The sequence below is a fragment of the Sorex araneus genome, chromosome 9 (assembly GCF_027595985.1).
Source record: "Sorex araneus isolate mSorAra2 chromosome 9, mSorAra2.pri, whole genome shotgun sequence".
NCBI classification, from domain to species: domain Eukaryota; kingdom Metazoa; phylum Chordata; class Mammalia; order Eulipotyphla; family Soricidae; genus Sorex; species Sorex araneus.
This window is the reverse complement of record NC_073310.1, coordinates 61,782,157-61,798,720: the sequence shown is the minus strand read 5'-3', so window position 1 is coordinate 61,798,720 and position 16,564 is coordinate 61,782,157. Positions and strand designations below refer to the sequence as shown.

At 47.4% G+C, this 16,564-nt stretch overlaps 1 protein-coding gene across 1 annotated transcript; it reads right to left on the bottom strand.

Moving 5' to 3' along the window:
• Positions 1–257: 257 nt before the first annotated feature.
• Positions 258–16,564, bottom strand: HACD1 (3-hydroxyacyl-CoA dehydratase 1). Its single transcript, XM_055147225.1, has 7 exons — positions 16,362–16,564; positions 9,354–9,471; positions 8,961–8,979; positions 8,785–8,873; positions 7,968–8,089; positions 3,035–3,213; positions 258–474 (listed from the first exon to the last, which is right to left on the bottom strand). The coding sequence occupies exons 1-7, from the start codon at positions 16,496–16,498 to the stop codon at positions 392–394; spliced, it is 747 nt and encodes a 248-aa protein (XP_055003200.1). The 5' UTR covers positions 16,499–16,564; the 3' UTR covers positions 258–391.

The window sequence follows — 16,564 nt, the reverse complement described above, 5'->3', positions numbered from 1 at the left end:
CATAAATACTTGCATCATTTTTGCAGAAGCAGAATTCTGCACGGTGTGAGAACAAACATTGAGAAATGTATTTAAAAAAATAACACAACCCCTGGGAACCAGAGCAATAGTCCAGCAGGTAGAGCGTTTTCCTTGCACGTGGCTGACTTGGGGTTGAGTCCTTTGTACTCCAGATGGTCCTCTGAGCCTGCCAGGAGTAATCCCTGAGTTCAGAGCCTGGAGTAAGCCCTGAGCATAGCCAAGTGTGGCCCAAAGAAAAGAACAAAAGACTAAGAAAAGAAAAAAGAAATAATACAATGCTTTATGTTTCAAGTTGTTTATTCTGGCTATGAAAACGTGGATTCAAGTAATCCTGGTTATTCTGGAAAAGCACCTTGTGGGTAAGGATCACTTAATCATCCTTTTCTACCACCACCTCTCCGTGAAGCACCTTTCTTCTTTGACGTAACATATGAAAGTAGAGTTGCGGAAACACTACAGGGAGGGAAGAGAACAGAGAGGTGAGTGATCGTGTGAGTCATTTGTACTGGAAAACCACTCAGTGGGGCAGATCGGAGGGGGTGCATGACGGTTGCTAATACCTTCAATACTTACAGACTTTGGTGATCCCAGCGGGTACAGACAAGGGCCCACAAACCATCTGCCCAAGGATTTTACTGCCCCACACGTTTTTGGGTTTTTTTTTCCAGCAAACCTGAACTTCACGATGACCTGGAGGGCCACATCTAATTGCAAAATGAGCTCTTTGGAAGAACAGGAACCCTTCTCTGTTCTACTGGTGGACATAATGGACCACGGTGGGGGTTATGAACTAAAGTGTGGACATTCTAGCACACATAAGCACACATAGCCAGGCTTCGTCCACACCCCCAAATGGGGTTCACCCCAATCTCGAGGTGACACTGTTCATTTCAGGGGAACATACTCAGAAGAACAGTGACCAGAAGTACGGGGGTACCATTGGAGAAGTACAAACTCCACTAACTCCAGACTTCCAGAAAGTTCTAGAAGGGAGGAGGGGAGCAGTCTGGAGGAGTCATCTGAGCAGTTTCCTCTAAAACCAGGCCCTGGACTGCAGTCCCAGAGCAGATGATCCTTATAGTCTGGGATTTCTTCCCTGGGCCTGGTTTTTAGAGGATGAATGTGTATATGTATATAAACCTTCAAATGTCTCTGGATCAGTTAGACAAGCATCATTCAGGCTTATCAATTTGGGGAATTATTTTGAGCCTACTGGCATCAGTGCTTTAGACTACAGTGTAAATATTGATGGACGAACCAATTACTATCATCTACAAATAATGGAAATGTAAAAATTATCTCTGAAAAGGATGATCAGAATGACCCAAACAACTCCGAATATCTTGCAACTTTAAATAATTATATTTCGTTTCATTTGTGCACGTGGAGCCTGCACTTCCTTACATAGCTTAAATAACTATTTCTTAGAGCTCCATTCAAACAGAGCAAAAATGCACAAGAGATTTCATCCGTTTAATCTAGGTATACCCAGCTTGATAAAAAGTAAGCATGAAAACCCAATCTCATCTCTAGCAATTAAATTATATTAAAAGCTAACTGGCATTTAAGATATTTCTAAAATATTCTGAGTAGTGACTCGGGAGCTTGAGTTTGACTCTTGGCCTCATTTCTTAGCCTGGTAGGTTTCAAATGGTGCATTTACCCTCTTGATCTGTAACATCTTCCACGATAAGCGACAGCACTATCGCTGTCATTGGGTTGAGCAAGTGGTTTGCATGCAGGAATCCCAGGTTCTATTCCTGGCACCACATGGTACCCACCGGGGGAACTTCAGAGGACTGCATCAGGAGCATCTCCAAACGCTACCAAATGTGCCTCCCCCCCAAAAAAATTAACTTATGTACTAATGATATTCTCCACAAATATCTTGAAAAGTTTGAATTAGAGACACTTCACTCTGGAGACACCATGGGATGCATAACTGCTCTTTCTGGAACATATACTCTCCGTAGAGTCCCACACTCACCTTATAATTAGTATCCTCCCCCCGAAAAACCATCTTGCTTTAAAATAAATGAGCTATGCATTGGCAGGCCCCAGGTTGGCTCCTTGGCACAGCAAAAACTAGTGACATGTAATCAGCACTAAGAGAAACGATCTGGTGCCAGTGGAATTGTGGGGTAACTCTGAGCAGCTCCCTGAGGTGAGGCTGTTCTGGGCTAGAACTAAGACCCAGATTATCCCAAATATCCAGTCAACAGAGATGGTTTCAGGGACAGAGAGCTGGAGTCACATCGTAAAGCACTTGATCTGGATGTGTGAGGCCTGGGGTTCCAACCCAGGTACCAGACACCACACACACACACACACACACACATACACACACACATGCATCCCAAAATCACATCAAAATTCAGTAAACATGATTAGAAAAATTACTCTAACGGACTGAGCACATGTTTCACAGGCAGGAATGTCCAGTTCGATCCCTGGCATCCCTGAGGGTCCCCTGAACGTCGCCAGGAGTGATACACTCACAAAGAGCCAGAAACAGCCCCTGAGCACTGGCAGAAGTGGTGCAAACACCCCTACCCCAAAGTGTTTAAATTGCATAACATGTGGCCAGAGCAATAGTACAGCAGGTAGAGTGTTAGCCTTGCATGCGGCCGACCTGGGTTTGATCTCCGGCATCCCATATGGTCGCCCAAGCACCTTCATGGGTGCAGAGCCAGGAGTAATCCCTGCACATTGCTGGATGTGACTCCCCAAACAAAAACAAATAAAATGCAATACATGTGCTATATCAATAAGCTCCACCCCTAGGCCCTAACTTGTTCCAAAATCATTTTGAAAAGTTGTGTATTAACTTCTCTTAACTAAGAAAACTGTCTTTTTTGGGCAGACTGACTTTCAAATTGTGAATAAATGTGGGATGGAGAGCAGGCTGGCAGATTGGTAAGCTATTACTCTCCTGCCTTAGCAAATGAATGTGAGCCTTCCAGGACCTCTCAGATCACGGGTGAAATCAAAGTACGAGGAGATGCATACTCACATGGGATGTACGAGGCCATGGTTATAAGAAGGAAATAGTAGTAGTCAAAAGAGACGTTGTATTTATTGGGGAGCCTGATGGAGAACATCCCCGACTTCCTCACGTAAGGCAAGGCGGCATGTATCGTCAGCAGCTCCCCGGCCACTCCCACGGGGTAGAGGATGATAAAAAAATTATATCTGGAGAGAGAAAAACCTCAGAGAATTATTCTTCTGGAATCATGATTGACCACTAAGTAGCAATTCTCTTCCTTTCCTGAGTCTAAATGTGCAAATTATCCTTCCTACCCGTGTTTACCATATCCTCGCTTATTCTTTCTTTTCTACTTAGACCATTCCATGACTGTAACTGGGTCCTGCTCTCCTGACACTTTCATTTCTGCTGTGGCCAGCTCTTCTCTGTGTGTTTAGATGACTCACAAAAGCACATACATTTAAAAAAAAAAACAAAAAAACAAAAAATGGGTAGGGGCCAGAGAGATTGTAGAGTGGGTAGGGCATTTGCCTAGCATGTGGCTGACCCGGGTTCAATCCCCGCATCCATATGGTCCCTGAACACCTCCAGGAGTAATTCCTGAGTGCAGAGCCAGGAGTAATCCCTGAGTATCGCTGGGTGTGACCCAAAAAGAAAAGGGGGGAAAAAAAGGATAAGAAAGAGAGATAAACAATTCGAAATAATGCAAAGTAGGACCATGTGACTCAGTGACAATGGACTGTGAAGGAAGAACTGTAACTTCTGTGATTCCCAATCAAGAGAGAGTGCTGAGTTGGCCAGGAGGTAGCACAAGGGGCTTTGCACCTAGGAGGCAGGGTGTGACTCTGTACATCCTCAACCCCCTCAAAAACAAAAATGATAAAACAAACAATGAGAGTTGGAGAGATGGGACAGGAGGCACGGCCTTCCACAGAGGCACCACTTGGTCCCCCAAGCACCACTGGGAGTAACCACTGAGCAAAGAGGCCGAACCAGAACCCAAGTATCATGAGATACAGCCCCCAAGCCCAAAATAAATTAACAAATTATATATTTAAGAAAAACAACCTAAAAGAGAATGTTGGGCCAGGGACATGGCTCAAGAGAGAGGTAAAGCACACACTGACCATGTACATGGCGCTGGGTTTGACCACCAGCACCACCAGGTGTGGTTCTGGTGGATCCTAACACCGCTGAGTGTGTTTTTTCTCAAGAGTAGCAGCAACAAAATAAAAATACATCAAAGGGCTGGAGCGATAGCACAATGGGTTGGGTATTTGCCTTGCACGCGGCCGACCCGGGTTTGATCCCTGGCATCCCATGTGGTCCCCTGAGCACGACCAGGAGTAATTCCTGAGTGCAGAGCCAGGAGTAACCCCTGAGCATCGCCCGGGTGTGAGCCCCAAACAAACAAACAAAAAATACATCCAAAAGGTCAGATATGGTGGCTCAGCGGGAGAGCACTTGCCTTGCGTGTGTGAACCTTTAGATTCGACCTCAGGCGCTGCACATACACACAGGTATGCAGAGAATAAACACATTAAAAAACACTGTTCTGGAAAACTGTGAACATTGTAACATATCAAAACTCATAAGTACATTGTCGGAAAGTACATAAACAGCAGAGCCAATAAAATGAGGGGCTGCCCCAAATCCCCCCAATAAAGGAGCCCACTGGTTTCAAGTAGCTGAGAAAATTTGATGCGAAATCCAGAATCCACACACCCAAAATCCAAACAAAACAGAAACGGGAGCAAAGAGGGCCAGGGAGAAAACTCGGAGGGATGGAAGAAATGCCGGGCACAGGGCAGAGCACCCCAACACAGCCCGGACTAGCCAAGCACCTCTGCTGACGCCCAAGCACCAAAATCAAAGACAAGGAAAATAAAAAAGACTGGATGTTTCTTCAAGTGCTTGCATGCTTCTTTCTATTTGTCACCTAAAAATTCCTTGCAGGGAATATATTTTGGAATAGGACGGAGGCCAGTGTGACAATAGCATCATCTTCTATGACGATCCGGCGGACTTTACTGGGAATACTTCTAACACATAAATAGAATCAAAGTGTCCCCAAACCATAGCTTGAGGCCAATTATTCATGACTGAGGAGTGTTTCTAAGGAGAACTTTTATACCTGAGAATCATAGTTTCAGCATTTGAACATAAATACAAATACTGCTTTAGGTGAATAATGGGGTGGCCAAATATATAGAGATGGTTGGGATCTTTTAAGATTCTTTAAGTGGAGCATAATTATTCATATGGTTTGACATGCTACCTTGTGTGCATTTCAAGGTTTGAAAATTTCTTCAAAGGCCTTGTTGACTATTAAGGTCGCTGACAGAGGTTTTCTAAACAGAAAATTCTAACATGCCATAGCAGACTTTCTCGCACCTTTCCCAACATGCAAAAACATTTCAAAGGGCAGAAAAGCACTAAGGCCCATTGCCTCCCACAAACACACTTTATAAGTATAGCAAATCTCAAGAGACTCGATCATGAATTAGTTTTTTAATGTGTGCATGGTCAGAAGCCAGTGGTCGTGCAGAATAGCACTGAGAGGTGTGCTGGGATCAGAAGCCAGCTACATTCCTCGTGAGGGGTCCAGTCACTAAAAGTCAACACATTTTCGGGTGCAGTTAGGGCTCAAACCAACCAAATGCACGGAGATGGTAGTGCAGCCTTCCGAGGCCAGACAGTCAGTAGGCTTCGGCTCAGAATATCATGCCGGGGCTGGAGAGACGGATCACAGGGCCAGAGCACAGGCTTTGCACACAGGAATCCTGGGATGGATCCCGGCCCTGCAGAGGAGTCGCCCAAGCTTTTCCAGGAGTCAAGAAGAGCCCCAACCACGTCCAGGTGTGGCCCCTCCAAGCAAAAAAAAAAAAAACCCAAGAATATAATTTAGGTGGGAATGGAGTTCAGACGCAGAAAAAATGTTGGAAATGTATGAGGCCTCCTTAGGCTCCATTCCCAGCACCCATACACTGCTTGAAAGTGTGGGGTTTTTTTCTATGCAGAATGGGGGTGGAGCGATAGCACAGCGGGTAGGCGATTGCCTTACACGCAGCCGACCCGGGTTTGATTCCTCTGCCCTCTCGGAGACCTGGGCAAGCTACCAAAAGCATCTCGCCTGCGTGGCAGAGCCTGGCAAGCTACCCATGGCGTATTCGATATGCCAAAAACAGCAACAATTTGTGATTCCTGGCAGACATTTCTCTGGACTTAGTTACTAAAATACTAAAATACAGAAATCCAAAACTATGCTGCTGCTAGTGCGGCCTCCTGACCTCATATCTCTTCATTCTCAGCAATGGAAAACAAATTACCAAATGCTTTCTTTTCAGCAGATCGACTTTAGGGGGGAGAAACTCCAAATCAATAATAGTGAAATTTTTTGTTTAAATATTGAATGTAATCAAAGTAAAGTGAAAGTAAAGTGAAATTTACCAGTTACACATGCGGGGTGGGGGGCTGGGGAGGTGGGGGAAGGGGGGAGGTATATCGTGATTCTTGGTGGTGGAATGGGTGTTTGGTGAAGGGATGGTGAAGGGATGGGTGTTTGAGCATTGTATAACTAAGACTTTAACCTGAAAGCTTTGTAACTTTCCACATGGTGAATCAATAAAAGAATTAAAAAAGAAAGAAAAAAAGAACAGCAACAATAAGTCTCACAATGGAGACGTTACTGGTGCCCGCCCGCTCGAGCAAATCGATGAGCAACGGAATGACAGTGCTACGCAGAATAGTAAGCCACAGATGTCTAAAATAATTGAGGGAATATAAAAATGCATAAAAAATGTTGATCACGACAGTGTTATCTTTGTACATAGAGGAGAGGGAGAAGCAACATGAAAAAGTGTGGATCCTCCTTCGTGACTTATTTATAAATTCTACATTACTACACTAGATCTAGAATACATGGGTTAAAAAAAGGGGTGGGTGGGTGGGTAATCACATCTTAGAGAAGGGGCTAACTCTGAATATCCTGGGCTCCATAAATCTGTCACAAGCTGAGGTTTGCCCTCTTCTGGCCTAAGAACATACAAGCGGAGGGGGGCCGGAGCGATAGCACAGCGGGTAGGGCGTTTGCCTTGCACGCGGCCGACCTGGGTTCAATCCCCGGCATCCCATATGGTCCCCCAAGCACTGCCAGGAGTAATTCCTGAGTGCAAAGCCAGGAGTAACCCCTGAGCATCGCTGGGTGTGACCCAAAAAGCAAAAAAAAAAAAAAAAAAAAAAAAAAAAAGAACATACAAGCGGAAATATTAAAGTTGTCAAAACAAACAAACAAACAAACACAACCCAGCTTGAGCTCTGCCTCTCTCTGTTATTCCCCTACTAAATAATCAGTTCGTCTGTTCTGGAACAGCGTGTAGCCTTGAATTAAAGCTCTGTGGCAAGACAGAGCTGTATGGACATAAACAGAAGTCAAAGAATTCAGAACGCTGAAAGTACGTAAAGGGATATTCATGCTAATTTTTCAGTATCTGTATTGCAAACTATAAAGCCTACAGTGCGAGAGAGACAGAGAGAGAGAAGAGAGCTGCCTGCCATAGAGGCAGGAGGGGGTGATGGGTGGCTTGGAGAGGTGGGAGGGAACCCGGGGACACTGGTGCTGGGAAATGTACACTGGGGAAGGACGGGTGTTAGAACACTGTATGACTGAAACCCAATCATGAAGAGCTTTGTAATGCTCTACCTCACAGTGATTCAATAAAAATAAACAAACAAATAAATAAATAAATAAAAGAGCTCGGTGTAGGAGCAGAAGGCAAGTGGATGAGGAACCACCTCCCAAGGGCACGCTCTGAGTTTGGTGGCACTCTGTAGATCCACCCAGGCCACGACCGTCTGATGCTCCAGGACACACTTTTCAATGCTCTGGTGTTAGCGACCACACAACACCAAGCCCACATGCAACACGTGTGAGAGGCACTGAACCGCAAGGCACCGCCACCTGGCCCATTTAATGAAGTATGGCAAGTGGTCGAGGAGACTGAATGTGTAGAAGGAATAGCGAGTGATCTCTGTCACAGTCCACGCCACCAGGAAAAGCACCACGCTCTCCTCATTCTGGATCTGCGGAGTCACAGAGAAAGCCACAGTGCCTTTGAAGCCGGAAGCCATGACCTGGGGGTGTTGACAGAGCAGCTCTGAAGGGAACCTGGGCATTGCCCTGGGCCATGACCGAGGTGCACTTCACTGTCACCGTGCCGACGTCCACTGTAACACTCCAGTTAAGCACGTGCTGGGGCCTCAGGAGGGCCAGGGAGCTGCTGCTGTTTACTCGAACGTTCCACTCCAACCAGTAACTCACCCCCAATCCTGGGACAGTCCCTCAACAGGAGCCGGGGGACAGCGGGACCCTCTGACTTGCTGTCACACCTGATCTACTGCAGACAAGCTGGGACCTGCTACCACTGCTTCATTTATTTATTGTTGGTGTGGTTGGGCGGCCACCCCTGGAGGGCCTCAGGGGCTACTTTGCACTCTGGAAGGCCCAGGCTAGTAATGGCGCCTTAGCACCTCCAGGTGTAACCCCGAACAACACATAACCCATAAGGAAGACTATCGCCGGACAGTAGCTCATGGGTATAAAATGCTGGTATGCTCGGTTTGATTCATGTTTCAAAGTCATTCTGCTAAGGTCCTTGATTAGTGACCCAACACACTGAACTCCAAACCCGATGTTTTTCTGTACAGGGGTTCTGCTTCTTGAACAAAAGCGATGCTGCTATTTCAGATTCAAGTAAGGTCAAGTTCATGTCACTTACTGGCTTTATACTGTGAGTAATGAGCCACACCATAAAGATTCTGGAACTCACTTGGACCCCAGTCACAAGCACTGACGTCGGTACGATGCCTTCAAAAGAAAAACAGGTCAGCCACTGTCTTGAATTAAGTTACACTAAACATTAAAAAAAAAAAAAGGAAAGTGAAAAAAACTCACCAATTAAACAGTGGACTATCTAGAAGCAAACGAAAAACAAAATCACACATCAATGGCATACAGTATAAACCCCTGTCCACACTGGTGCTGAGCAAACCAGAGATGGAATGTCATCAGTGAAATCTGATTGATTTTACTCAGTCAGTAAAGCTTCACATACATCAGGCCTGGAGTAGTAGCACAGCAGGGAGGGCGTTTGCCTTGCACAGGGGGACCTGGTTTCCATTCCCAGCATCCCATATGGTCCCCCAAGTACCTCCAGTAGTAATTCCTGAGTGCACAGCCAGGAGTAACCCCCGGGCATTGCGGGTGTGACCCAAAAAGCAAAAAAAAAAAAAAAAAAATTCACATACATTGCCCAAACCTAGCAAAGCAGCATCACTGAAAACTTACCTCAAGCAAGGCCACTGTCTGGAAAAATTTAAGTGTCTTCTGAATGCTTCTATATAAACCTTTGTGTGTTCCTTTTTCAATATAAAAACGGGCCATGGCAATAGCTAGGACCAACCACCTACAGAGAAAGAAACATATCTTATAAAGTTATCCAAATGAATACCACTGATTTTCCTGAAATGTAATTCTGGGACATCATGTTATTACCATAAAATTAACATGAAAGTTTTTGTTCAATTCATTATTCTGAAAACTCCAGAGGAAGCAAAGACACTTCAAGGGAATGTGTAGACATTGAGATGAACTATTACAGATGTCAATGACCACTGTAATTTGTTTTTAGTTGATAAACAGAGAAGGAAAAAATTACATTTACAGGAGTACAGGGGTCAAGACACTTCCCTTGCAAGCGGCCAATGTGGATTGGAGACCAGCCCTGCATATGCGCCCCCCCCCTCCCCGCCCCCCAGCACCGACAGGAGTGATCCCGAAGCACAGAGCCTGGAGTAAGTCCTCAGCACCACCAGATGTGACTCAAAACCAACCAACCAACCAACCAACCAACCAACCAACCAAAAAATGAAAGACAGCCAAGATTTGTAAATAGACAAATGACTTACAAAATTCCTGCAAAGAAGTAACTACTTGAATACGATGAAAATGCATGAAGTATAGAATAAGAAAATGGCAGGGTGGACTGTCTTTACTGGAACTTTCCTAATATTTCCTCTTTTTTATCAGCCCTGGTGATGCTCAGGGATTACTCCTGGCTCTGCACTCAGAAATTACCCCTGGCAGTGCTCAAGGGACCATATGGGATGCTGGGAATCAAACACAGGTCAGCCATGTGCAAGGCAAATGCCCTACCCATTGCTATTGCTCCAGCCTCTTCTCTTTTTGTTTTATTTTTTCCTATAGTGCAGGGAATCGAACTCAGGGCCTCACACATGCAGTGCCCTGTTATTGAGTCACATCCCCAGCCCTCCCTGGGAATCCCTACTGGTCCTTGACCTAGAACAAAACAGCTTCCTTCTGAGATAGGACAGGAAGCCAGTCAAGTATCTGAATGGATCCCCAAGACCGTGAAATGTGGACTGGGGTGAGGATGGTGACAAGGACAGAGAGGTGCATATGCGACAGGTCTGGACACTTCTAAAAGCCGCTCTCAAGGATCAATTTTCATTCTTAGGAAAACTCGTGAGCAGACACTACTTAGCCTCCAATTTTAACTGCTGAGGGAACAGGTGAAAGAACCACACCTCTGGGCCAGGGCCCAGGTGTTGGGCTGGCTCGGTACAGCCCAACTGGGCCCTGGGATACGGGCCAATCCTACTCCATCACTAGCTATTTAATTTATGTGTTTAAAAGGATGTGCAGAGTGCTGCATTGTAGTGGCCAGAAGGGCGCATCAAAAACTGTCTCTCCTGTAACAGACACCCTGGAGACATCAAGTGACGGGTCCAGCCAAGAGGAAGCATATGGTGAAGTCAGAAAGAGAAGCGGGAGATCTCACAGCCCCAGTCTGCTCCCTTTCAAAGCTACTCTATTTCCCTTGGGACGGTTCTCTTTTCCGGTCCTGGGAGAGACAGTCAGGGGTGAAGGGCTGAGCTAACCTGCACATCCTTCTGCATCACGGTGGAGGGACCAATATGAAACAGTCCAGGGGAATGTTTAAAACACTGAGATGAACTACTACAAGTGTCAAGGACCATCATATTTTGTTTTCAGTCATGAACTGAAAAGGAAGAAATTAATCGTATGGGATAGGAGAGATAGTAAAATCACTGGAAACAGTTACAGTTTCATTATCCTCAATTCGAAGTCCCTAAACTACTGCTAATCAGAAAACAAATGGTGTAATATGTTTTTTATTGTATCACTGTAGCACTGTCATCCCTTTGCTCATCGATTTGCTCGAGTGGGCACTAGTAATGTCTCCATTATGAAACTTGTTGTTACTGTTTTTGGCATATCGAATATGCCACGGGTAGCTTGCCAGGCTCTGCCGTGCAGGTGAGATACTCTCGGTAGCTTGCCCGGCTCTCCGAGAGGGGTGGAGGAATCGAACCGGGGTCGGTCAGGTGTAAGGCAAACGCCCTACCCACCGTGCTATAGCTCCAGCCCCATATTTATAGCATATATTCCATAAATCGTCTCTCTTTTTTTTAATTGCCTGCCTCGGGGTTCGTCAAAGTTTAACTTAAATTTTTTACAGTTGTTTTGCAGCATCTAGAGATCGGGAGCATAACTGCAATTCACCTCTTGCCCCTTAGGTGGCGGTATTGTACCATCTAATATGTTATTAGACTAATGTACTTTGGATTAGGAAAAAACCATGGAACCATCTGTTTTTTTGCAAGAATGTCCAGAAGCTCATCTAAACGAATCAGTGTTTGCTTCTGAAGTCACAAGAACAAGGAGTGAAGCATTTAGCAAACTTTGAACTTCCATCAGTTTAATAATAGTAACACACACACACACACACAAGCATGCACGTAAGCACACACAGGAACAAACAGACACAGAAATCCAAAAAGCCTCCAGGACATCTACAAATAGGATTGCTTTTCTGGGAAGTCCCATTAGTTTTTGTTTTGTTTTGTGCTTTTAAATGCCAGAGCTACTGATGAGCAAACTCAGTTTTGGTAGAACCCATTAGAGACAGTGCTTAATGGAATAGGCAGAAAAATTAAAATGTGGGTTCTGTGTAGAACTTGCTTGATGGAGACACTCATCTAAAGATCCCAAGTGTAGTGCTAAGCCAGGTGGGTTTCGAGGGGGGAAAGGATAAAAAGTGACGAAGCTCTTGCCTCACGGAACTCTTATGTAAGAGGAGACGATCCCGCACGCTACTTCAGGGAAAGAGGCTCATAACCTAGAGCTCTAGGGACCTTCTCTGGCCTCTTGGGCTGCAGAGATGCTGGAAAACCTTGTCGATGGCATTCTGTTCTCTCTTAGCAGTGCTTTGGGTCACAAGGGGCTCAGTTACACTCAGGCAAGAGCCTTAACTCCTGTACTATCTTTATAGCCTCAGCAGCGATTTTTAGTCTCCAAAATTTTCTTGGAGACCTTGTACTCCTTAAATGTTGGTAAGTGACACCTAGATTTTCTTTAGCTTTATAGAAATTGGAAGGAATGGGAGTGAAGATAGACGGTCGGCAATTACACCACCTCCGCTTCGCTGATGACATTGTTCTCATAATGCCAAACATTAGCCAAGTGGCACAAATGCTGGCCGACTTCGACCACAAGTGTGGAAAGGTTGGATTGCAGCTGAATCTTAACAAGACGATGCTTATGAAAAATGAACTAGTCTCTGAAGCTCCATCTGCTCTCAATGGAATGAACATCTCCGAATGCAGCAGCTATGTGTACCTGGGTCGAGTACTCAACATGAGGAACAACTTGATGCCAGAACTGCGCAGGAGGAAGAGAGCAGCGTGGAATGCCTTCAAGAGTGTCAAAGAAGTGGTTAAGAGGACGAAGAACCTCTGACTCTGGGCACATCTTTTTGATTCCACCGTTCTTCCTGCACTAACATATGCCTCAGAGACCTGGGCCCTTCGCAAACAGTATGAGAACACTATTCGGGTATCCCAAAGAGGAATCTAAAGAGCTATGCTAGGAGTATCACGTCTCACTCAAGTGAGAGAAGGAATCCGGAGTTCTGACCTCCATTGACGGTCAAGAATCAGGGATGCTGTCTTTTTTGCCAAGGCATCAAAAATCAGATGGGCCGGTCATGTAATGCAATTCAGAGATGACCGCTGGACTAGAGCTATTACTGACTGGATTCCACGGGACATCAGAAGACCGCGTGGCTGCCCACCAACTAGATGGTCAGATTTCTTCGTCAAATCCCTGAATGAACGATTTAAGGCTCTTCCTATTTCTGGAGCAAGCAGATATCATTGGGCTGCACTAGCACGCTACAGGGACAAATGGCGACGTTACTGGCGCCCGCTCGATCAAACTGAAGATCAACGGGACGACAAGTGATACAAGATTTTCCAAACCAGCAGAGCTCCCCAGAGACAGAAAGGATGGAACCCTGAATTCCATGTTCAACCACTATCACATTAGGGGAAATTTTGTTCCATCCAAATGTCTGCTTCCTTCTCTTTCCCCATCATCCCCTCCCCTGTTTATTTTGAACCAACTCTCATGTATTTGAAAGTGTGATTCACAAATGCCTAATTCTCCTGAAGAGAATTGTTTTTCATAGCCATAACCAGAATACTACTAACCCATGTGAAAAATGTAACAATAATTCCTTAAGATCACAAAATAGAGTCAGGCTACACATTTCATCAGTGGGCTTTGGACGTTTTTAACTCAAGACCGTTAAACTATTAACTATAAAACTTTTAAAACTATTAACCAAAAACTAACAAAGTATTACTCAAAATTGTGGGTAATGTTGTGTATGTCTGAAGCTGGGATTTGGTACTCTAAAATCCACACTGTGTATACTGTGAAAATAGCTTGAATAGTTTCTTTGGGTTTTTTGTTTGGTTTGGTTTTTTGGGTTTGTTTTGTTTTCTGTTTGGGGGCCACCCTGGTAATGTTCAGGATTCTTCTTTTCACACACCCACTTCCAGGCACTCTGAGCAGGAGACAGACCTGGGATGTCGCCTGTCCTGGCAATGATCTAGCAAATGTCACTGCATTCTTGCAAATTTGCAGATGAGAAAACTCAGGCTCTGAGTAGTTAAGTCACTCACCCACAGTCACCCAGCTGAAAAAAGGAGCCCAAGTCCAGGGAAAACGAGTCAACGGGTCAGGAGGACTGGTCCATGGCTGGAAAGTACCCAAGGGTTTGGGGGGTGGGTGGAGGGTAGTTAAGGTAGAGGAGGGTCCATTGTGACAGCATTAGTTGGAAATGATCACTCTGGACAGGAACTGAGTGTTGAAAATAAGTAAAGGGATATTCATGAAAACCTTCCAGCATCTGTATCACAAACCATAATGCCTAAAATGAGAGAGAGAGAGAGAGAGAGAGAGAGAGAGAGAGAGAGAGAGAGAGAGAGAGAGAGAAGGGAGGTACCTGCCATAGAGGCAGGTGGGGGGTAGAAGGGAAACCGGGGACACCAGTGTTGGAAAATTACACTGGTAGAGGGATGGATGTCGGAACATTGTATGACTGAAACCAAATTGTGAACAGCTTTTTAAATAAATAAATAAATAAACAAACAAATAAATAAATACATTTAAGAAAAAAAAAAGGAACGAAAGGGCATTCAACACTCCTGCACTGTGTCCAGACAGGTCAGCAGGATGCTGAGCGCCTGCTGGGAGACCAAGCTCCCTGTCCTGTGCCACCTAACACCTTCAGCTCATTTACGCCCGCCTCCCTGCGGCGCGGACGGTGTCCCTCCCTCACTCTCTGTCCCGTCCTAATCTGAACGGGCCAGGCCCACTAAGGCCCATGTAGCCTGCAGGGTTGCAACTAGGACCGCCTCCCCACCCCCACCCCAGTTTTCTCTGCTTCTCCCTGCCTGTCGGAAGGAAAGCCTCTCCAGCACCCTGTACAAATACTCTCAGCTTGCACTTCTCCAAAGACAGCCCTAAAATTCATCTTCTGTCTCTCACTGACTTAGGACAACACACTTCACACAGAAAGTATGGAGAGAGAGGAGGGAGAGGGAGGCGAGAGGGGGTTCGCTTTCCGGGTCAAACACTTATGGACGTGCACAAGCACTATAAAAACCCTCAGGTTTGGGGGCCCAGCAGGCTGGCACAGGGCTAAGGCCCCTCTGCCATCACCAGCTCCTCAGGCCCCGCAGCTAGTGCAGTCCCGCTGGCCAAGAAGCCCGGGAGCCAAGGTGGTGCCAACCCGGATTCTGTCCCCAGCCCCGCATGGATCTCAGTGAACAGAGCCAAAAATAACCCCAGAACACCCATGGGTGTGGCCCCCCAACAAAAACAAAAGAAAGATGGGGGGTGCACAGTATACGTTTAAGGCACTTGCATTCCTTGCAGCTGACCCTGGTTCGATTCCCGGCATCATACAGGCACTGAGCAGAGCCAGGAATAGCCCCTCGCCAGCTCTGCAGGGTGGAGCCCAAACCCCACCTCGCAAAAGAAAGATGTGTTCATGTATATTAAAAAAAAAAAAAAAACAGAAAGAAAGAAAAAAGAACTTGTCCTTTCCAGAGACTTCTAGAAAAGCTGTAGTAGAAAAAAAGTCCTTTCGCAAACATTAGTCACTCTGACAGCTCTTTGAAGAGCGATAGGCATTGTGCAACCTCAACTTGTAGGACACGTGGAACCAGAAATTTAAAAAAGCACAGGCAGGGGGCCAGGGCCCGGCAGATGCTGGGGACGGTGCTCGGGCCCTGACGCTGCAAGGCTTTCAAAAAAGAGTTTTAGAAAGAAGATCCGGACCAAGGGAGCCGCTCCAGGGGAGTCCTCCTGGCTTCCCGGGGCCGCTCGCGGGGGGCGGCGGGGGGCATGCCAAGCCGCGCGTGGCGCGCGCACCGGGACGGGAGCCCCTGCGGGGCGCTTTTCTTCAACAGCAGCCGCGCCGGCGGGGCCACGCCGCCGCCCCGCATTCCTGCCCGGGTCTATACTTAACCTCGGCCACCGTATTAGGCAATGCCCGGCGCGCCGCCGGCCCCGCCACCCCCCGCGCCCCGCTCCATCCAACCCGGGCGGCGGGGCGCCCCCTCCCCAGCGCCGCCGCGACCCCCCAAGGAGCACCGAGACCTCCCAGAGCACCCATCGAGCCTGCGAAGCGCCCCGCCGGCTCCGGGCAGCCAGCAGCTGGCCAGGGGGCACCGGCGGGGCCCGGAGCGTGGAACGTTCCCGGCTTGGGGAGCGGGCGGGGGGGCCCTCCCCGGCGCCGCCGAGACCCCCCGCCCCGACCCGAGCGCCATCGAGCTCGCAGGGCGCCCCGCCAGCTCAGGGCCGCCCGCAGCCGGCCAGGCGGGCATCAGCGGTGCCCGGAGCGCGGAGCTCACCCGGCTTGGGGGGGCCCCGGCGGGGGGCCCCGGGGGTCGCACGTACCCCGCGGTCATGGCGATGTTGTAGAAGGTGAGCCAGGTCCTGGCCAGCCAGCCCAGGCGCCGCCGGCGGCCCGCGGCCTCCCGCTCGTCGCCGGCCTCCGAGCCGCCGTTGGAGCCGTCCTCCTCGCTGGACGCCATGGTGGCCGCTGGCCCGGGGGCCCGCTGGGGCCCGGGGAGCCGCGGCCGGCGCGGGGGGTCGGCGGC